This window comes from Pteropus medius, unplaced genomic scaffold (genome assembly GCF_902729225.1).
Source record: "Pteropus medius unplaced genomic scaffold, Ma_sr-lr_union100, whole genome shotgun sequence".
NCBI lineage: Eukaryota > Metazoa > Chordata > Mammalia > Chiroptera > Pteropodidae > Pteropus > Pteropus medius.
This window is the reverse complement of record NW_024344994.1, coordinates 472-23,866: the sequence shown is the minus strand read 5'-3', so window position 1 is coordinate 23,866 and position 23,395 is coordinate 472. Positions and strand designations below refer to the sequence as shown.

The 23,395-nt window shown below is 38.4% G+C and overlaps 1 protein-coding gene and 1 pseudogene across 2 annotated transcripts; one reads left to right on the top strand and one right to left on the bottom strand.

Annotated features, from left to right (window-relative positions):
* Positions 1 to 1,363: 1,363 nt before the first annotated feature.
* On the bottom strand, positions 1,364 to 22,653 carry LOC120610990 (zinc finger protein 14-like). Of its 2 annotated transcripts, none has more exons than XM_039873310.1 (4): positions 22,458 to 22,653; positions 5,791 to 5,913; positions 5,528 to 5,588; positions 1,364 to 5,127 (listed from the first exon to the last, which is right to left on the bottom strand). In XM_039873310.1, exons 3-4 carry the CDS (start codon positions 5,578 to 5,580, stop codon positions 3,390 to 3,392), a joined length of 1,791 nt encoding a protein of 596 aa, XP_039729244.1. In that variant the 5' UTR covers positions 5,581 to 5,588; positions 5,791 to 5,913; positions 22,458 to 22,653; the 3' UTR covers positions 1,364 to 3,389. The 2 variants fall into 2 exon arrangements, with proteins under 2 accessions (XP_039729244.1, XP_039729243.1); XM_039873309.1 differs by having other exon boundaries at positions 5,787 to 5,913; positions 22,458 to 22,652.
* Positions 7,160 to 7,259, top strand: LOC120610992 (uncharacterized; annotated as a pseudogene).
* Positions 22,654 to 23,395: the final 742 nt, after the last annotated feature.

The following is a 23,395-nucleotide window of genomic DNA, read 5'->3' as shown; positions in this document are numbered from 1 at the left end:
TTATCTTTATAGGGAATCTTTCCTGTTAATCACAAGAATGCAGGACTTTCTTGCTGTGCTCTATTTACTTCTACACGTAAGCAGTTCCTGAAACAGTGTTTAAATACATTGCATGGTAAAAATTCAAATTACCAACACTGACACCATCACTCACTGAGGCTCCTACCCTGACAGCAAAGATATAAACACATTCCAGCCTCTCTACTATCTCGCATGTCATCGTTTACTTTCCTTCAAAGCCTTTGTTTCCATCTTATAAACCAACGTTTACCATTTGTAATTATCTCTTTTCCCATAAAAATATAAGCATCAGGATTGCAAAAACTTGTTTCCTGCCTCTATATCCAAATCCGCCAGTGCCTTGATAATTTGTGCTGCATCGAGTGTTTTGACTCGAAAGTGCATGGCAACGAGAGATGTTGAAACATTAACATCCGTAGTCTCTGAGCAAGAAAGCCTTGATTGGGATAGTGGTCCTTTTTCTCCCAGGCTAGGTTTCTGTTCTCTCAAATTTACCTAAACATATAAACCTCAGTTGAGTCAAAGAGGAAAAATTTAAAATATTATGTAGTATACTCAGAAGCAGATTTATATATTTTAACCAAAGTACTTTATGGTAAACTGTGTTGCCAAGGGAAATGCAAAAGCTGTTGTGAAGGACCAGGTGCTGGTTACTTCGCCTTCACTGCAAAGTCACCTTTTTTCATCATGGTCATTTTGACCGTGATGAACTAAGACATTTATAAGTGTATTTTGTAACCATATACCTAACAATGTTAAAAAATAAAGTTCTAAATCACAAAAATGACTAATATCTCCAACCCTCTTCTTACTAACATGACTAACTGGGGCTCCTTACTAATTTAGTTACACTACATTGTTTTTGCCTTGTAGAAAACGATTATGATCACCAGTGATAATAAGGTCTACCTTCCCTGAGCATTAAATACACAAAAATGTCTTTTGTCCTTTAATAGCAATTGAACTCTCAAACACAAGCCAAAAATCATATAAGAAGTCATTTGCAGCACCACATTACTCTAATACTCAGAGTTTGTGGTCATTCTCATTAGAATTCATTACATCCCTCTTTTTGACTACAGGTGTGATCCCGTGGGTGACTGGCAAGAGGGCACTGATAAAAATCATGATTTGAGCCTTTATATTAAGAATAAAAAATAAATTTCATGATAAAATTTGCAACTATAAAAGAATACAAATAAAATTTGTCTGAATAAAACACCTGAAACTGTATGCACATATTATTGACACATCCATGTTATATATATGTGTGTGTACATATGTATATATATGAGTGTATATATATGCATGTATATAAGATTAAATCAAGAAGACTGCAAAGTTTCTGGAAATCCAGTTATAATGGAACATTTTCACATATCCTCTCAACATATGAAAAACACATTAGTTAACATTTGATGACTTAAAAAAGTTTAAATTATTTCTAAGAAATAAATGAAGAAGTGTTCCTTTGATAGAAAATAGCACGTACATTTAATCACATACAAGCAAACATAATTTAAAACATCCCAAAGGATCACAGTGAGCTAAAAGTGACAGGAAACAGCAAGTCTTCCTGACAGGAGGAAGGTGCTTATTCTCAAATGGAAGGACCAGACAAAGGCAGCTACTGTCCAGTGCAGCAAAGAAACAACCTCCCATGTTGTTCTTTTTGAATGAACCATTGTAGATGTCATGAGAAAAACACAGGAATACTTTTAACAGCATAAGGTGTTTCCTATACAAATTAGGTCTTATATGTATGTAATCTAGAGAAGACGGGATTCAGACAATATTCGCAAAAAAGGAAACTGAGTTAGTTTCATGGTGGACTACTCAAGAAGTCTTACAGAAAAATCCAGACTTTGATGGATCTTTGATGTGGATTTTGTGAAAACATCAGTGAAAACACACACCTCTAAGAAAATGGAATCAAAAAGTTGAGGACACTTTTAATAGGAAAAGCAAAGAATATGAAAGATTAGCTGAAAGATGATTTCTTCAAAGCTCCTAAATATCTGCCCTTCTTCTGATATGGTGGCTTCAAAATATAATTAATTCTTTCTTAACTTCTGGCTTCCAAATGTATGCAAGGCTCTTGGTGAATTCTAACATGAAACCATAAAGGGAATAAATTCTGAAAAATCTAATTTGTAATATTACCCTTGAAGGGGGATGCCTACAATTCTAGATTTATTCTATGACAGGTCTCTATTGTTAAAGTCTATCCACCACATACAGTCAAAAGGAAGGACAAAAAAGAAAGGCTGAAACAAGAAAAAAATTATATTCTTTCATAAACTTATTATACATAACTTATTCCAAATGAATTGATATGGAAAATAAAAAATGCTCTTATAACTGCCACCCCCTCCCCACGAAATCTTTGGCAGTAACAAAGTTAGGATGTATACAGGGAACTAGGCATATCCAGGAACTGTCACTAGGCCAGTAAGAAAACCCAAATACTAAACTGTCGTTTTTAAATGGAGCCTTAAAATGTAACAAATACAGTATTATAAAAATTGAACTTAATTGCATATTACAAATATACTTCAGTTCATTCATGGATCCAACAGATTTCAAAGGAGAAAGAAAAAATAATAACCGATTTAAGGAAAATGCAATTCCTATTAATCTTATGTATTACAGTTGAAAGACAACTCAGAATTACCTCAATAATCAGTTCATAAATTAGTAAAAATCCACATCCCAACGATGCCCTTTGCAAAGAAGCTGGATAAAACATATTTAGACATTTATAAGGATGTGAATCGATTGAAGTCTTTCCCACACTGTTTACATTCGGGTTTTATCCAGTGACCACTTTCATACCTTCAGGAAAAATTGGGATGATCAAGCTTTCCCCACATTGCGAACATTCAAATGGCGTGTCTACAGTGTGCACTCTTCTGTCTTCAAATGGTTTGTAACAAATAATGGCTTTACCAATGTTGACATTCATCTGGTTCTCTCCAGTGTTGAGTTCTCTCATGCAGACCAAGATAACTGGAATAACCATGCATTACTGCATTTTGTACACTCGACAGTTTTTCTCCACTGAGATTTCTTTCATGTATTTGGAAACATAGATGAGAACTGAAAGCTTTACCACATTGCTCAATTCACAGGGTCTCTCCTGTCTTTATGCGTGTTGGCAAGAAACTGTAAAATCCATAGGCTTTTCATTTCGTGTTTCTGTTCAATATGAGTTCTTTAGAGTGTTTCTAAGGAAATATAATCCCTGCAGGCTTTACTGCCATTTTTACATTCACAGAACGTCTCTGCAGTCTGATTTTTCATGTTTTTGATGATAGCTAAAACACCTGAAAGTTTGAGTCTATTTTTCACATTCTTAGGGTTTCTCTCTAGTGTGATTTATTTTTATGTTTGCGAAGAGAACTGTGATAACGAAATGCTTTAGTACACTGCTTACATTCGTAGGGTTTCTCTCCAGTGTGAATTCTCTCGTGTGTTTTTAAGAAATGGGACTCTCTGAAGGCTTTACCACACTGTTTACATTCATAAGGTTTCTCTAAAGTGTGTATTCTTTCATGCGTTTGAAGATAACTGACACAACTGAATGCTTTACTACACTGCTTACATTTATAAGGTTTCTCTCCAGTGTGAGTTCTCTCATGTGTTTGTAATTTACAGTAATCTATGTAGGCTTTTCCACATTCCTTACATTTATAAAGTTTCTGCTCAGTGTGCATTATTTTATGTTTACTAAGAGAACTGGGACAACTGAATGCTTTAGTACACAGCTTACATTTGTAGGGTTTCTCTCCAGTGTGAGTTCTCTCGTGTGTGTTTAAGGAATGGGACTCTCTGAAGGGTTTACCACACTGCTTACATGCATAAGGTTTCACTCCTGTGTGCACTCTTTTATGTTTGAGAAGAGAACTGGGACAACTGAACGCTTTACTACATTGCATACATTTATAGGGTTTCTCTTCATTATGGATTCTTTTGTGTTTTTGTAAGTAAGAGTGATCTCTGTAGAATTTACCACACTGTTTACATTCATAGGGTTTCTCTCCGGTGTGAGTTCTTTTGTGTGTTTGCAATTTACTGTAATCTCTGTAGGCTTTTCCACATTCCTTACACTTACAAAGTGTCTCTACAGTGTGAGTTCTTTCATGTCTTTGAAGATGACTGAGACGACTGAATGCTTTAGTACACTGCTTACATGCGTAGGGTTTCTCTCCAGTGTGAGTTCGCTCATGTGTTTGTAATTTACGGTAATCTCTGTAGGCTTTTCCACATTCCTTACATTTATAGAGTTTCTGTTCAGTGTGAATTTTTTTATGTTTGCGAAGAGAACCTGGACAACTAAATGCTTTACTACACTGCTTACATTCGTAGGGTTTCTCTCCAGTGTGAGTTCTCTCGTGTGTTTTTAAGAAATGGGACTCTCTGAAGGCTTTACCACACTGTTTACATTCATAAGGTTTCCCACCAGTGTGTAATTTTTCATGACTTCGAAGGTTACTGAGATACCTGAATGCTTTAGTACATTGCTTGCATTTATAGGGTTTCTCTTCAGTATGGATTCTTTTGTGTATTTGTAAGTAAAAGTGATCTCTGTAGAATTTACCACATTGTTTACATTCATAGGGTTTCTCTCCAGTGTGAGTTCTTTGATGTCTTCGAAGACTACTGAGACAACTGAATGCTTTAGTACACTGTTTACATTCATAGGGTTTCTCTCCAGTGTGAGTTCTTTCATGTCTTTGAAGATAACTGAGATGACTGAACGCTTTAGTACACTGCTTACATTCAAAGGGTTTCTCTCCTCCATTGTGATTTCGTTCATGTTTTTCAGGAATTTGGAGATAACTGAGAGCTCTCACACTCGCCTTACATTTATATGGCTTCTCTCCATGTTTCTGATACTCATAGGGATGGTATCCAGTGTGATATCTGATGTGCCTATTACAAGATGAATGCTGTATGAAGACTTCCCTACGCACACTGTGTTCCCATGGTTTTACTCTAGGAAAAGTTCTCTTCTTGTTCAGACTGAGATTTGAAATAAGGCTGAGGTTTTCCTCACACTGACCACTCGCTTCACTTTCACAGATTCTCTCTTCTATATGACTTCTGTAAAAATCCAGATGAACATTGTTCATGAATTCTCTATTAATATTTTAGCATTTTGTAGCATATTTGAACTACATTTTTATGATTTATAGCAAAAGCGCAGGTTTTTGGCTGCCTAAGTTGGCTGAATTAAAGATACTAAATTCTCCACAAGAGGACTTCACCCTTGCAATTATCAAAACAGTAATATTCACATATAGAATTTATTAGTATTTTTTCCTAGTGAACTATTTTGCAAACACGAACTATCTATATCATATATAAGAAAGTAATTTGGTCAAAAAATTTTCAGAAATATAATAAATTTGAAGGGGTTCTTTTGTTTGCTTCTTTTTAAAATTTTGTAGCATACCAGGTTGCCCTCATATAACACTGGCTTAATATTGTGCATGTGACTCACCTCAGTTTTCTCTCCTGGTTTTTGTACTGATCTTCAATGTCATAATCTTCCATTCTTTTTCCTAAAAGCAGACCACAAAAAATAATTCCAAAGTATTAAAAATTATAGGAAAATTATTAGATTTTAGTTCTGTGGTGAGGTGTGACCATCCCGTTTATTTATGTGTCCTGCGTTTCCACATTCCTTGTCTTAGAACAATGTTGATAAGCAACAAACACCTCACCTCTAATTAACAAGGTGAAGATGAAGTCACGCATACCTACTGAGGCCAGGTTCTCGAAGGTTTCCCGCATCACATCTCTGTAGAGTTTCTTCTGCGAAGGGTCCAGTAAAGCCCACTCCTCCACGGTGAAGTTCACAGCCACATCCTCAAAGGCCACTGAGTTCTATAACATCCCAAATATGTGTATAGTAAAAGTTGTAAGACCGATAGCACTTGACACCTATATTCCATGTATAGACAAGTTACCTATGATTCCGTCATCACCAAACATTTATTTTACAATTTGATCATCAAAAACTTCCTCATTATTTTAACAGCATCACGAATTATAATACATTTTCACTGTGATCACATTACATTTTATTTTTCTCTAATGGCAGGGTCCACAGCATGTTGGGAAACAACAGAAATGCTATACAAATGAAACAAATATTATTTTAAAATCACAAATTTATGAGAAAAATTCTTTCTTCTCTTTCCTTATTCCCCACCATTTACAGCACTCCATGAAGCAGTGGGTCATTTCTGCATGTGGTTTTAATAAAAACGTAGTGAAGAACTGGAAGCTTTTTCTTCTATCCCTATTTCCAAACATGCGAGTCCAGGAGGCCAGTGGAAATTCAACTTTTAATAAACCCCAGCTGGCCATATCGTCTTATAGTTGTCTAGACCATTAGGAGTACTGGCATACTTTGTACTACTTTCCTTAACTTTATTGCATTTTCATCAACATCAGGACAAGAACTTCCACCAGAATAAAACCTTAAGACTTACTAAGAGGCTCGGGTGATGGTTAGCATTTTGTAACATTAAAGTATTTTAATTAAAGTATGTACATTGGTTGTTTAGACATAGTGCTAGTTCACACTTAGACTACAGTAAAGTATAAACATAACTTTGATATATACTGGACATCCACAACATTCATGTGACCTATTTTATTGATTTATTGCCGTGGTCTGAAATCACACCTGCAATATCTCCGAGCTATGTCTATAATGAGATACAACTGGCTAAATGGAAATATTCTTGTTGGGAAGCATTGCTTTTACCTTGTGTAATATTTATCACAGACTCAGTTCTTCCTTTCTCTCTCTGTAGGATTTTATGGTGTAGACGGTTATTTGGAACTTAGAGCACAGATATTAGGAAGAAGGCATGACAACTTAGACCACAAAATCCCTATACTCAGGTGCCTCAGGGCTACTTCCAGCCTATTTTTGGCACACACAAGCACACATGGAGATAATAATATGGTTTTGCAAGAAAAAGCACTTCGGGATAACAGTCGATCCTAAGCCTTGCTGACACTGAGGCACAAGTTAATAGCTACAGATCGCAAAAGAGTTCATTCACGTCCACAATGGTTTTATGGTGAATTTGTCTTTGATTATAACCTATGTAAACGTGTGCTCACTTCAGCAGCACGTATATTAAAGTAGGAACAATACAGAGAAGATTAGCATGGTCCCTGCTCAAGGATAACATGCAAATTCATCCCATATTTTAAGAATAGAATAGAATAGAATAGAAAAGTAAAAATAGGTAAAGATGTCAGCAGTGCTTTCTTCCAAAAGAACATTTCAATGTCTACTCTCTAATCAGGAAGAAGCATTTCCAGCCACTCTAGAAGCTGTCCGTCCTTCGTCGGTCATTGCCAAGCTTCTCCATGGAGTAAAGAGCATGATCGCTCAACCCCAGAGCATAAGAATACCTCAGCAGATGACACCACACATGGCCAACGGGGTATGAAAGGGTTTATTGATTCCATAATTGAGTCTCTAGGGAGAGTAAGGTAGAACTTTCAAACAGGCATGAAATAGAGAACGAGGAAAGGTACACAGACTTGTTTTGCGGTTAGGGGGTGGACTAAGGTGAGCGTTCGCACACAAAGGTGAGAGTTTGCATGGATTTTAATCTCTGCTACCACAAATGAGGGAATACTAAGGCTTTCTTATCACCTTGTACAGATGTGGGGCACAAGGCAAAGAAGGAGGGATGAGGCTCTAAAGCTGTCAGCAGTAAATGATAAAAAAAAATGGAGTCAGAGACTTCTGGTTTCTGGTCTGGCATTTAAATAACTTAGAAGCTGCCATTCCCTACCTCTCCATAAAAAAAAAAAAAGCAAAGGAATAAACTTATTTTCACAGATCCATCACAGAATTGAGATAACAGGATAACCCAATGTCTCCATAACTAAGAAAGAAAAAATAAACAAGTCTTTCTGAAACATACCCCAGATATTCAGTTCTTAATATAGCCTGTACTCAACAAAAAAATCGACTTCAGCAGTCTCATGCAAAGGCAAAAAAAAGAACAAAAAGAGAGAACACAATATCCATGAGCCCTAGGATAACATGCTTTACACGAAAAAAAAGTTTAAAAACACGTTATGGGAATATATGAAAGAAAACACAATAAAGAACAGAAGAAAGCAGTGAAGTAACAATACTGAGATTTTCCTAAATTTTACAACAGACAGCACACTATAGCTCCAGGAAGCTCAGAGAACACTCAATATTATATAAACTAAAGTGCAGAACCAAGTACATCACATACAAACTAGATAAAAAAAAAAATCAAGACAAAGAATATATTGAAATAAATGAGAAGAAAAAAGCACCTCAGTCATTAAAAAACAAAGATTAGAACTAAATCAGGCTTCTTTTCAAAAGAAGTGTGAAGAGAAATATTTCAAGGTCTGAAAGAAAAGACCAGTCTCCTACAATTGTGTCAAGCAAAATTATCCTTCAAAAGTGAAGAAATAAAAACTATCTGAGACAAAGATTGCAGGAATTGTTCATTAGTACATCCACTTAGAAATACATTCAAAAATTCATCAGAAAGAAAGTAAATGATAAAGGTGGGGAGTTACAAAAACATGAAAGTTAAAAAGTATTTTGTAATTTTTTAAATTAATGTAACAGATGACACTTTCCTGAAAGTAATATTATCAACAATTTATTTGGCGATTATAAGCTTATGGACAATTGAGATAAATGATAACAAGGTTACAGGGACAAAGAGGAGAAAACTAGGAGACAGTATAAGGTACTTGCACAACCAGTGAAGTGGTATATTATGACTTAACATAGGAGATGATTTAGATGTAAATGTATAATGAAAATTCAAGAGCAATCACCAAAATAGTTTTTTAAAGTATGTGAAATTGATATCCTAAGACAGTAGAAAAAGATAATCAGGTAAAATACTCAATTAAAGCCAAAGAATGCAGAAAAAGTTAGAAAACAAAATAAAACAGAGAACAAGGCATACATAGACAGGAAGTAAGGATGTCAGAAGCATGGCCCCTTGAATTCTCCCCTTGAGACTACAAGTTGAACAGCCATAATCCAATGGAAGATTTCCAGCCTAACACATTAACACTTCTGAGATCTCTCAAAGCATCTGAAGGCAAATTGGGCAAGCAAGGGAGGAGGAAACAGATTGCAGCATGCATTCTATGTAGCCCTGAGCACTTCTGCCTGAGTGATCAGCATATATTACTGGGGAACCCAGTGATCAGGGAAGAGACAGAACACAGAGGTATGGCAGCTGTGCTCTAGCACCTGCTACTGCCAGGCAGAAAACGGAGACAAAGAGCCTGGCTGCCTCTCCCCACCCTCCCAGAGGATGCCTCCCTGCACTCTCCCAGAACTAGGAGCAGGCCCCAGAGGAAGCTGCAGGAGCGAGTGTCAGACTACAGACCAGGAAGTCTGGAGCCCCAAGAACTAAGAGACAGGTTCTGAGTAGCAGATACACACTGAGGCTGGTCCCATTGGCAAGAGTGGAGATACAGAGGGGAGGCAGCTGAGGCCTGGCGGTCACCATTACCGGGAAGAAACAGAGCCACAGGCACATTGGCGGCTTCTCCCAACCCAACCCCACAACCACTCATCTAGGCTGATCCCGGCACAGGTACCTGGGACACCTGAGGTAGCACTGCACTGCATCTAGCCACCTGGGCAGCACCAGGACTTCAGGGGCTCTTCACAGGCTTGAAACTCCAACATCTTCCCATGGGGTGGAGCCCTGGGACTCTGGCAACCAGTTTGCAGAGGAGACATACATCTCCCCAGGAAATAAAGGACATTTTTTCTTTTGCTCCCCAGCAGCGCTCAGGAGGTCTGGGCAGTACAGGTGGCTTGTGTGTCAATGAATGGAATAAACCTCTTCTTATGAATGGGCTCTAGAGTCATTATTATTAATAATAATATTTTTAAAAGCAGAGTTCATTCCCATAAATGCATAGGCGGAGAAATAGTCAATCACATACCATGTATACAAAGGTAACAACACAGCTCAAAAGAATCTTTAAAAGCTCCAGAAAATAAACTTAAAGATATGGAAATAGGTGATTTAAATCATGTAGAATTCGAGATTGCAGTTTTGAAAAAACTCAACGAGATGCAAGAAAATTCAAATAAGGCAGATTAATGAACTCAGAAATAAAGATCAAGGAACAAAACGAATGCTTTACCAAAGAGCTTGAAACTTTTAAAAGAACCAAATAAAAATTCTAGAGCTGAAGAACTCAATAAAAGCTGATTGGGTAGAAGGTGCAGCTTCTCTATACATAGATCATATTTTAAGAGCTAATATAAGCACATCTAAGTGAATCAATAATTTCGGGTTGTAATGGCTTTAGAATCATTTGTGTTTGAGGGTCTTTATCATTTCGAGTCATGAATGTACATCAGAGCAGTTTAAATACCTACAAAACCTTTCTCATAGGTGGGATTTTTCTACCATAACTAGGCTTATCGCCAAATAAAGTTTTTTGAAGACAAAAAAAAAAAAAAATGAACTAGCAAGCTAAGGAAATACAGCTAAAAAGATAGAGAAAAGAATTAGTGATATTGAAGACAAATCTAGAAATGACACAGATGGAAGAGACTTGAGAGTTAAAAAAAAAAAGGAAGAACTCTACAAGAACTATCTGACTCCATCAGAAAGAGCAATATAAGAATAATGGGTATATCAGAAAGAGAATACGGAAGAACAAAACAGAGAGCCTATTCAACCAAGAGCCAATGAGAACTTCCCAAGCCTATGAAAAGAAGTGGATCCTCAAATCTAAGAAGCAAAATGAATATCTCATTATCTCAATCCAAAAAGACCTTCTCCGTGGCACATTATATTAAAACTGTCAAAAATTAATCAGAAAGAAAGAATTCTCAAGGCAGCCAGGGAAAAGAAGACGGTAACCTATAAAGGAAAACGCCTTAGATTATCATCAGATTTTACAGCAGAAGCTCCAAAAGCTAGGAGGGAATGGAATCGAATATTCAAACTATTGAAAGAGAAAAACTACCAGCCAAGAATAATGTATCCAGCAAAGCTCTCCTTTAGATACAAAAGAGAAATAAAGACCTTTCCAAACAAACAGAAGCTGAGGGAACTTTCCAACACAAGACCTGTATTACAGGAAATACTGAAGGGGGTCATTCTACCTGAAACAAAAAGGCAAAAAAATGCAGAACTATGAGTGAGTAAAATGACTAAAAGACAGACAGAAGCAGGAAATGGCAACCTTTATTCAAAATAGGGTATTATATACTTAAATATTACGTGATGGTTAAAGAAAGTAAAATCAGTTTTAAAAAGAGAAGATAGTATTGTAACTCAGAAATAAATTCAGGGGATAAATAGGGATAATTTGAGGAAACAAAAACAGAAGAGGGGAAGGGGTAAAGTTCTGAATTTTCAAAGGGGAATGGAGATAAGGAACACGCAGAAGAACTACTGTATATATGAGATTTTCTTTTACATGAAATTTAATACTAACCATACACAAAAGTCCAGAAGTATGACACATAACATAAAAAAAGAGGGGAACACAGGGAAAAATCACAGAATACCACCAAACTAAAATAACAAGACAGAAATTCAAGGGCAAAGAAACAATGGAGACACAGAGCTACCAGAAAACAAGATAAAATGACTATAGAAAAACTTATATATCAATCATTACCCTAAATGTAAAAGGACTGAATTAACCAAGAAAAAGGCAGAGTAGCAGAATGGATCAAAAAACAAAGGACAAAGGGACTGACCAAACCAATAAAAAACCAGAGTAGCAGATTGGATGGAAAAACAAAACCCAACCAAGTGCTGCCTTCGAGACACATCTCAGAAGCAAAGACAAATGTAGACTCAAAGGGTAGAAAATGATGCTCCAGGTAAATGGCACCCAGAAAAAAGCAAGTGTGGCCATACTTTTATCGGATGAAGTAGACTTCAAGAAAAAAGAGGTATCAAGACAAAAAAGGACACTTCATAAGAATAAATGAAACTATACATCAAGAAGACATAATACTTATCAATATATATGCTCCCAATCAGAGAGCCCCAAAATATATGAGACAACAACTAACAGAACTAAAGAGAGAAACGACAAAAACACAATTACAGTAGGGAATCCAAATACCCAACTAACAACTATGGATAGATCACCCAAACAGAAAATGAATAAGGACATGTTGGCCTTAAATGACAGGTTAGAACAATGGGACATAATAGACATTTACACAGACTTTCATCTTAAAACATCGGATTATACATTCTTCTCTAGTGCACGTAAAACATTCTCGAGGATGGACCATATGTTACAACACAAAACTGGCCTCAATGAACATAAGAACCATATATACCATACCAAGTATATTCTCCAGCCACAACACTTTGAAACTGTAAAAAGAAAGTGGGGGAAACCAAAAATATGTGGAGATTAAACAACATGCTACTAAAGAATGATTCCGTCTAAGAAGAAAAAGAGAGAGCAAGAGGTACATAGACACAAATGAGAATTAAAATACAACGTATCAAAACTTCAGGAATACAGCCAAAGCAGGTATAAGAGGAAAGTTCAGATATCATTATAAGCGATCTCCAGAAATAAGAAAAATCTCAAATAACCTGACATTACATCTTAAAGAAGGAGGAAAAAAAGAACAAATGAAGCCCAAAGTCAGCAGAAGGAAGGAAATGATAAAATTATGGCAGAAATAAGTGAAAATGAGAGCAAAGAGACAATAGAAAAAATTAATGCGACAAAGAACTGGTTCTGTGAAATGGTCAATAAAATTGATAAACTCCTGGCTAGACTCACTAAGGAAAAAAAGAGAAAAGACACAAATAAACAAAATCAAATTCAATAACTTAGAATAAATAGACAAGTTCTTAGAAATACATACAATCTTTCTACAATGAATCACGAAAAACTGGAAAATCTAAATAGACTGATCAACAATAAGGAAATTGAAACCACCATCAAAAACCTCCCCAAAACAAAAAGTCCAGGACCAGATGGCTTCACTAGTGAATTCTACCAAACATTCAAAGATGATTTAATACCTGTCCTTCTCAAACTGCTCTCAAAAATTGAAAAAGAGGCAATACCTCCTAACTCATTTTATGAGGCCAACATCACCCTGATACCACACCCTGGTATAGATAACACAAAAACAGAAAACCGATATCTCTGATGAATGCAGATGTAAAACTCCTAAACAAAATACTAGCAAATCGAATACAACAATACATTAAAAAAATCATATATCGCGATCAGGTGGCGTTCATTCAGTGATGCATGGATGGTTCAACACATGTAAGCAATGTGACATACCATATAAACAAAATCCAGGATAAAAGTCATCATCATATCCATACATGCAGAAAAGGCATTTGACAGGATACAGAACCCATTTATGATTAAAGCACTTAATGAGTACAGAAGGAAAAAACGTCAACATAAAAACACCATATTTATATATGACAAACCTTCAGCTAATATCATACTTGATGGTAAAAAACTGAAAGCTTTCCCTCTAAGATCAGGAACAAGACAAAGCTGCCCATCCTCACCACTCTTATTCAATATACCCAGAAATATACAAAGGAGAAAAGAAACCCTCTTCAATAAAAGATGCTGGGAAAATTGGAAAGCCACATGCAAAAGAATGAAACTAGACTGCTATCTATCACCATACAGCAAAATAAAATCAAAATGGATCAAAGACCTAAATGTAAGACCTGAAACAATACATTGCATAGAAGAAAACACAGATACTATATTCACAAACCTTGGATTTAGAGAGAATTTTAAGAACTTACCTCAAAGGCAAGGGAAGGAAAAGCAAAAAATAAATGAATGGGACTATATCAAACTGAAAAGCTTTTGCACAGCAAATGAAACTATCGCAAGACAAAAAGGCAACCATCTGAATGGGACAAGATATTTGCAAACAACTCCTCTGATGAGGGGTTAATATCCAAAATATGTAAAGAACGCATACAACTCAACAACAAAAAGACAATCAAGTTAAAAAAAAATAGAGAAACTGAACAGACACTTCACCCAAGAAGACATACAAATGGCCAAGAGACACATGAAAAGGTGCTCAACTTCACTAGCTATTAGGGAAATGCAAATCAAAAGCACAATGAGATACCACCTCACTCACATCTATTAGAATGGCTATTATCAACAACAAAAGTCCTAACAAGTGTCAGACAGTCTGTGGGAGAAGAGAAACCCTCAGTCACTGCTGGTGGGAATGTAAATTGGTACAGCCACTAAGGAAAACAATATGGAGCTTCCTCGAAAAATTAAATTAAGAGAGAACTATCATATGACCCAGCAATCCCTCTTCTGGGTATCTGCCCCAAATTATTGAAAACATTTATCCATAAAGACACATGTATCCCAATGGTCATTCAGCATTATTCACAGTGGCCAACATGAAAGGAACTGAAGTGCCCTTCAATAAATGACTGAGTCAAAAGGATGTAGTACATATCTACAATGGAATATACCCAGCGATAAGAAAAGATGAAATACTGCCATTTGCAACAAAATGGATGGATCTTGAGATTATGCTAAGCAAAATAAGTCAGACAGGAAAAGTTGAGGACCATACAATTTCACTTATATGTGGGATATAAAATTGAAAGCAACAATCAAACAAGACAAACAAAAAACTCATAGATACAGACAATAGTTTAGTGGTTACCAGAAGGAAAGAGGGAGCAGGTGGATAAGGGTAAAGGAGGTCAAATATATGGCGACGGAAGGAAATTTGACTTCGGGTGGTGAACACACAATGCAACATACATATGATATTATTAAATTTACATTTGAAATGTAAATGCTTTGAATGTTGCCAACAAAACTGGGATCATCTAAACTGAGTCTACCTGATTCATTCTAAATATAAATTTTACTGTAAAAAAAAAAAAAGAGAGCAAATTTAACCCAAAACAGAGTAAAAGAAGTCATAAGAGTCTGAAAAGAAATCAATGTAATTACAGGAAGTCAATGGATAAAATTAAAATAGAAGTTGGTTGTTGACAAGATTAATAAAATTGATAAACATCTAGTCAACATAACTGAGAGGGAGACAAAAATTATAACCTAAGACCATCATGGGTCACTCCAGGAGGTATGACGGTGGTAACTGACACCTCTACAGTGAAGGTGCCTCTGAGGACACTGCCAGGTGTGCCCACTGTATGGCAATTTAACAGCCTAGAGCCTTCAATGGTAGGGAGGCCCACCCTGAATGGGCTCAAGTAAAATTTGTAAACAGGAACTGAGTTGCCTCCCAAATACCAAACAAATATAGACAATGTGGTGGGTGCTGAGAGGGACTACCAATTCTTCATGGTGTCAAAAAGGAAGTGATCTTCTGTTTATTAAACAATGTTTTAAAATGCAACTAAGGCCTTCATACTATGTCTTAGCAATGGCTCGTCCACTTTTTGCAAGACCCATTTTCCAATATATGTATGTCCTGAATGTCCACAGAGGAGAATGTCATGTCACACCTGTGCTCCTGGAGCAAGGTAAACGCAGCTCAGATCTTTCCTGCAGAGACTGTGTGCGGTAGCAGTGGTGCTGGGGTTCCCTGAGGGGAGCCAGGTAAAGGTGTGCCATGTCCCTTCAGAGATGAAGGCCACGTGCAGAGCTCGGAGACCGTTGACACAGGCACTGAACAGACCAGACTTAGCCAAACCTGTGATAGCAGAATGTGTACCAGTTGCTGAGTGGATTGGGTCAGTATTTCTCATAATGGTAGGGACTGGAACTAGGGGCTGACTGGGTGGGACCACAGCTTCCAAGTTGCTGTCATCCACTGTGAGGTGTCATTCATTCTTTCCACAGTTAAGAACATTCCAAATTTGGAAAAGACAAGCACTGGGGAAAATCACTTCTTCTTCAAAGGTTTCTGATAACATTTTTCAATCCTGGAGGGCCCTGTTCAATGGACACTGGGCAATGCTAACTAATTTAATAAGGGATAGGGACCATGCAGCTGCATTTTTGTGAAGCCAGTGGGGAAGTGCTGGTGAAGACTTAATTTAAATTCATGATCTGTTGGTTCAGAGCTGTCCTACACACTATGGGTTTTTTTAGGATAATCGGTGCTAGGAGTGTGAGAAAAGGCAAAGATTTCTGATGCTTCAGGCCAAGTACTCCACTTTGTCCTCTATATTGTTTCAGTAACTCCCCTGATATCACGTGGGACCTCACTTCAATGACTGAGAGCCCAGGTATAACTGCAATGTAACGTAGCATTGAGTTATTGTGGGAGGGTTCATCAATTACTGCATTTCAAGAGATGGCAACGTTTATTCAAACCCTATGTTTTAGAGGCTCGAAAGACAAGGAGTCCCCACTTATCTTTTTGTTTTGAAATTCTTTTAGTATATCTTGGATTACCAACTGGATCAAATTGTGGACTTGATAAAATATATTTCTCTTGTTTCCTTCCATGGTTTGTATTTTAGGCCACTGGATAAACATGGGGAGACTGGGTGTCCTCTCTACCCTGGTATCTATCTTTTGTTTCCCCCGCCAGAGGGCCTCAAATCAGTGCCATCAGGGTTAGAGGCTTCCCCCATAGAAATGGTCTCTGTGTAGTATTTAAGGACCCAGGGCTGAAATGCTATTTGAACTAGTCCCTTTGCTGTGCCACAGTGAGGCTGTGGATTGTCCACAATAGCTGCAGGGCTGGGATCTGCACTGAGGCAGAGGCAAGGGCAGCAGCAGCAGAGGCACATAAGGAAAGTGGGGTTCCTCTGCTATCAGGAGAGAGGACCCAGCCCACCAGGTATGGGCTGCCTAACCTGTCTCCTCTCTCTCTGTTTGGAATACCTGCTCTTTAAGGAGTGACTGTCTGATGGGCTCACCTCACTCACTAATCATCCTTCTTCCTCCTTAGACTTATCCTACTGTGAGGAAGAAATCGGCCTTGTCACACCTTCACTCTAAACACACAAGAGTATCCACCGAAGACATTGACCCAGGAGCACTGGAAGGAGGGCCCCACTCCCATACCCTGCTCTCTAAAGACAGCGAATTACCAAACTGTCAACCTAGGGTCCTCGGTCTACAGATTCCAGGCTCGGTGGGTTCACAACACAGCACAGGAAAGCACAGCATGGGGCAGCACAGCCCACAGGAGGGCTCCCCAGCAAGCAGCAGCTCAGTGCAGGGGGGCGCCTCAGGGTCCTCATCAGCCTGACACATAAGAAGCACTAGGGGGAAAGGGAGGGGTGGGGGTTACTTTGTTAGAGGTCAAACATTAAGTAGGTGGACCTGCACTACTCACTCCAAGAACAAACACGTGTAAGAAAAATGTTCTTGGCACTGGCTAGTTTTTATATTAAGAAACTAACAGGATGATCGGGAAGTGATCAAAACTGGTTGCTGGACTGTGGATGGAGTCAGAGCACAGGAGCCGAACAAAATAACCTTCCAACGCACTATTTATGGAAAATAAAAACAAAAGTTTATATATATCATATTTTCCTCTAGTGAATTATAATTTTAATCAACTTTTGCTTTTAAAAATTGCCTTATTTTAACTTTTCTACTTCTAAGATGTATTCCTTTAATCACTGACAAATAACAACTGCAGACCATAAAAACTAACAAATCTCTTTCCATCTAAAAGGACAAAGGGTTTTACGATAGTTATTCCCTCTCCTATAGTTCAAACTGGGGATATTTTCAGAATTCAGTAGCACATTATAATGCATTAGGGTTTTTAATTAAGCTCCAAAATCGACTACAAATTTCAAAGATTTCCATAGGCTTCGAGGTGTTTTTCTCTTACCAATGAAAACAGAAATTTGATTGCTTTTTCCTTATGGCCATCAAATATGAATTCATTTGCCTTAAAAATAGTATAGCCTTATTTTATTGTTTTTTTGAGCTTTTGTCACTTTATTGTTAACCAGTAAATGTTATCCAAAATTATTGATGTCATTGTAACTTCACTGTACAACACAAAATTATGCTAATAGTAAAAGCCTGTTGAAATTTACCAAATACTCATTAATATATTTTTACATTGCCACATGACTATGCACTCTCAACTGCTAGTAATAAAAGTTACCATTAGTTTAATCATTATAAAAACCCATATTGCAAATAGTCGTTTCTGTTTAGAAAAATTAGCACAGCTTTAAAAATGGACTAAATCCATTTTAATCCTAACCTACAGATAGAATGATTAACAGCAAGTATAACTGGTAATTTTTCAACACTGATATCAAACTGATGCAGCGATCATAGTGTACACAATTCAAAATGAAGAAAATTAATACAAACCCAACGGTAGTGCAGGTTTTCACCTGCTACGGCGACTGCTTTAATGCTTTGGAAAAGTGAACACTTAAGCTTTAACACATGAACAGTGAGGTTCTCCATCTTCTCTGTGCTGCTGCAGGTAGAAACACTTTCATCCACTGTTTTGAAGCATGTGTACAAACACCTTTCAACAGCCATTTCAAGGTTATTAACCCAGTTATCTTTTCTCCTACAAAGTCCAAAAAATACACTCAATGCAACCTTTCCTTTTCATAATGTCTGCCCGGATTCATTCCTTTCAAGTCAGCAAAACCAAAAAAGCACAAGAGATATTTTCAGATCCAAATTGAGTCTAAAAACAGAAACAAACCCATAGATATAGAGAATATTTTGAGGGTTGCTATTTGGGAGAGGGGTTGGGGGATGAAAAAGGGGAAGGGATTAAGAAGTACAAATTGGTAATTACAGAATAGTCATGGGAATGTTAAGCATAACATAAGGAACATGGTCAATATACTGTAATAACTCTGTATGGTGTCAGACAGGTACTAGATTTATCGGGTAATCACTTCATAAGTTACATAAATGTCAAACACTATGGTGTACACCTGAAACTACTGTAATATTGTATCCCAACTAGTATTGAAAAATAAAAATATTTTTTAAAATGTCAATGGCATTTTTCACAGAATTACAACAAATAACCCCAAAATTTATATGAAACCACAAAAGACCCTGAATAGCCACAGTAATCTTGAGAAAAAAGAACAAAGTTGGAGGTATCACGCCATCTGATATGAAACTATGCCAAAAGGACATAGCACTCAAAACAGCACGGTACTGGCATAAAAACAGACACATAGATCAATGGAACAGAATATGGCGCCCAGAAATAAATTGTACCTATACAGTCATTTAATCTATGACAAAGGAGGCAAGAATAGACAATAGCGTAAAGATAGACTATTCAATAAATTGTATAAGGAGTAGAAAACTGGACAGATACATGCAAAACAATGAAACTGGACCACCATCTTACTCCGATTACAAGAATAGACTCAAAATGGTTTGAAGACTTAAATGTAAGACCCCAAACGATAAAATTCCTAGAAGAAAGCATAGGTAGTAAACTCTGACATTGGTCTTAGTAATATTTTTTCTGATACATCTCTCCCCTTGGGCAAGGGAAACAAAAGAAAAAATGAACAAACAGGCCTATATTAAACTAAAGCGTTTCTGCACAGTGAAGGAAACCATCAATAAAACAAAGATAACCTACCGAATGGAAGAAGATGTTGGCCAACGATACATCTGATAAAAGGTTAAAATCCAAAATTTATAAAGAACTCATATGACTCAATGCCAAGAAATCCCCCAAAATATTTTTAATAAATGGGAAGAGGATCTGAATAGACATTTCCCCAAAAAGGACATGTAGATGGCCAATAGACATATGAAAAGTTGCTCAACATGTCTAATCAACTGAGAAATGCAAATTAAAACCACAATGAGACATCACCTCACACCTATCAGAATGTCTATAATCAATAAATCAAAAAACAAGTGTTGGCGAGGATGTGGAGATTAGAGAACCCTCGTTCACTGTTGTTGGGACTGTAAATTAGTGCAGCCGCTATGTAAAAGAGTACAGAGGTTCCTCAAAAAATTAAAAATAGAACCATCTTATGGCCTAGCAATTCCACTTATAGGTATTTATTTATTCAAAGAAATCTAAAACACAAATTTGAAAAGACATAGTCCCTCTTCCCATAAACGGCCTGACTTGACCTCTGAAAATGGTTCACTATTCACTTGAACCAGAAAAATCCCGCAAAATCATGCAAATCAAGAGAGTCAAATCTTCGTGTTCACAAGTGTTTAACAACACTTGTGAACCTGTCTATGTCATCAAGGATAGTATATCTGCAAAGCCACCAAATATCTGAAGGATGTCACTTTACAGAAGCAGTGTATGCCATTCTGTCGTTACAATGGTGGATTAGATAGGTGTGCCCAGGCTAAGCAATGGGGCTGGACGCAGGATCGGTGGCCCCCAAAGTGCTTAATTTTTGTTGCACACACTTAAAAAACCAGAGAATAACGCTGAGCTTAAGGACTTAGATGTAGATTCTCTGGTCATTGAGCACATCCAGGTGAACCAACCTGCCGAGATGCAGCGCAGAACTTACAGAGCTCTCCTTGCCACATTGACATGGCCCTTACTGACAAAGAGCGGACTGTTCCTAACCCAGAAGAGGAGGTTGCACAGAAGAAAAAGATATCCCAAAAGAAACTTTAGAAACAAAAACTGATGGCCCAGGAGCAAATTCAGCATCAAATAAATGCTAATAAAAGTAAAAAAAGAAAAAGAAAAAGAAAAAAGAGAGAAAGAGAAAAGATATATGCACCCCTATGTTCACTGCAGCACTATTTATGACAGCCGAGATACGGAAGCAACCTAAGTGTCCATCAGTAGACAAATGGATCAAGATGTGGTACATATATACAATGGAATTAATAAAAAATGAAATCTCACCATTTGCAACAACATAGGTGGACCCGCAGATGGTATTATGCTAACTGAAATAAGTCAGAGAAAGGCAAATATTTTATGACCTCACTTACATGCAGAACCTAAAGAACAACAACAAAACAGAAACAAAGGCATAGATACAGAGAACAATCTGATGATTATGAGATGGAAGGGTGGGGGGGGCTGAGGGATCTTGGTGAAAAAGGCGAATGGATTTAGAACTCCAAAATGGCAGTTACAAAAATAGTCACAAGGATGTAAAATACAGCATAAGGAATGGTTTATAATATTGTAATAACTGTGTATAGGGCCATGTGGGTACTTGACTAATGGGGGAATCACTTCATAAATTGAATAAATGACTAACCACTATGCTGTACACCGGTAACTAATATAAAATAATATTGAATGTCAACTATAATTGGAAAAAAATAATGTCTAAAAATGTCTAGGCCTGAGAAACCACAATCCGCTCCCCAGGAAGGGAATCTTCATCACCGCCCTGCAATCCCCAGCAGGGCTCTGTATTTCTTGGTATAAAGTGAGCCCTCTGATGGGTGTGAGTCGCAGGACACCCGCAGGAGGAGGCTCCCCAGGAAGAACTGGGCTTTCAAGAGTTTGTCTCCCTTTGCAGGTCAAAGGGGCCTTAAGCTTAGATCCTGCCCTCAGGCCTCTACCGGCATTGGAGTAGCTTTGGACCACTACAGATATTTTTAAAGACACAATGCCAGTGTTTGAACAATTCCTAAATAAAGTGAACGTATCACGTATCTTTTAAAGGTGACAACCCCAAGGAAGGGCAGTGCTGACAGGACAGAACGCCCAGGAAAGTTTCCCAAGGAGCCTCCGCCCAAAGGGCTTCCCACAGGACTTCTGTGCCCAGGGAGGGCCTTGGGGAGAGGAACGAGGATTTCATGCAACTCAATGTAAATCTACAAATGTAAATCTTTAAAAAAAAAAAAAAATAGTGCACCGCTCTGGGGAAAGAAAGGTAATCAAAATATTGGGTCTGTCTGAAATGCACCCCAGAGGATAAAGAGTGAATAACAACTGTGTGAGTTGGAGCGGAAAACTTGGGTTTGGGAACGCAAGCAGTAATCTGGAAATGTCAGGACCTATTGTCAGTCCCTGGAAGAGCTAGGCTGGGAGGTCAGGGTCGTAAATTTGAGACCCTGCTCCCCAAACATTTGGGGGAGGAAAGAGGGGGTGGGGACCGCACACTCTATAGCTCCTCCAAGAACGCACCACGGAGGCCGATTCACGCATCTACCCTGACGCCCCTCCCCGTGGTCACCGCACAAACAGGGGAGTCGCGGGGCTGCGGGCGCAGAGCCGCCGGGACAGGTTCCCTGCCGAAGTCGCCGGCGCGCAGTGATGCTTCAGGACGCCGGTCCGGGCTGCGGCCCAGCCCCCACGCCGCGAGCAGAGGAGGCTGACGTCCCATCGGCGCCCCGGAGGGACTCGGGCTCAAAGACTCGGAAGTTGACCAGGGGGAGCCCGCTTGCATTACAGGCGGTTCCAGCCGGTTCCAACCAGCCCCTCGTCGCCGTCGCCGCACCAGCCCCCGCACACTCACCATTTCTGTTTCCTGGGTCTCCCTGAGTCCTTTTCACTCTTACAACCAGTGCAGATCACAGGGCGACAAAAGCTGCCGTACAGCCTCCAGAGACTGTTAACAGATAGTGATCTCAAGGAGCTCTAAAGCGAAAACGAATGTCTTCCCGGTGTGGCAATTCGCCTCGCCCCTACGTGTCTAATTGGCACTGGGGTGGGGAGGCGTGGCTTAGTTAAATCAGCTTCTGTCATTGGGCAGGAATTTCTTCCTGCCTAGAATGTTTGCATTTAAACAGAATTGTTTTGGGCCCTGGGGCAGACTCTTTAGTCTTCTCCCTGTTTCTTTGGAAGACTTGGTCACAGGTGGGCACAGGAAATTCCTGATTCAGTTTCCAGATGGAGGAAGTACTGTTGCAGAAATAGCAGACCTGCGAGAAACCAAGCACCATTCCGAGAGTTGGAGAACTCAGGTTTCTTCTTCTTGGGTGGTCCCAGAAGATGTGGCGCCCTGAAGATCTGGGACTGGAGCTCAGGGGTAAACTTACTTTTATAGGGTTTATCTGCACAGTTGAAGTTTTACAGTTGGCATGGCTGATTGGTTGATTTGTCCTCAGGCAGTTACAGAGCTCTGGAGTTGCTATGGGTTACAGGCAGTCAGAGAGTGCAGATTTTCAGACAGGATCTCTGGCAATACATCTATCTTTAGTTATTTTCGAGGTCACCCTGCCCTTCAGCCTATGCAGCTAGCATGTCTACAGAAGCAGAACAAAGAGCTGATTATAAGGTGGAAAAATTTCTCTTCCTTCTCCCCTTTTGATGCCCTTTAAATTCTTATAGGGCATCAACCTTATGATCTTCCTGGGCAGGGGTGGGTACCTCCACAGTATGAGGACCTTTGCTGCAGTTTATCTTTCTACTATAGCCTCTATGAGGGAGGTAGTTGATGGATAACAAGAGGCA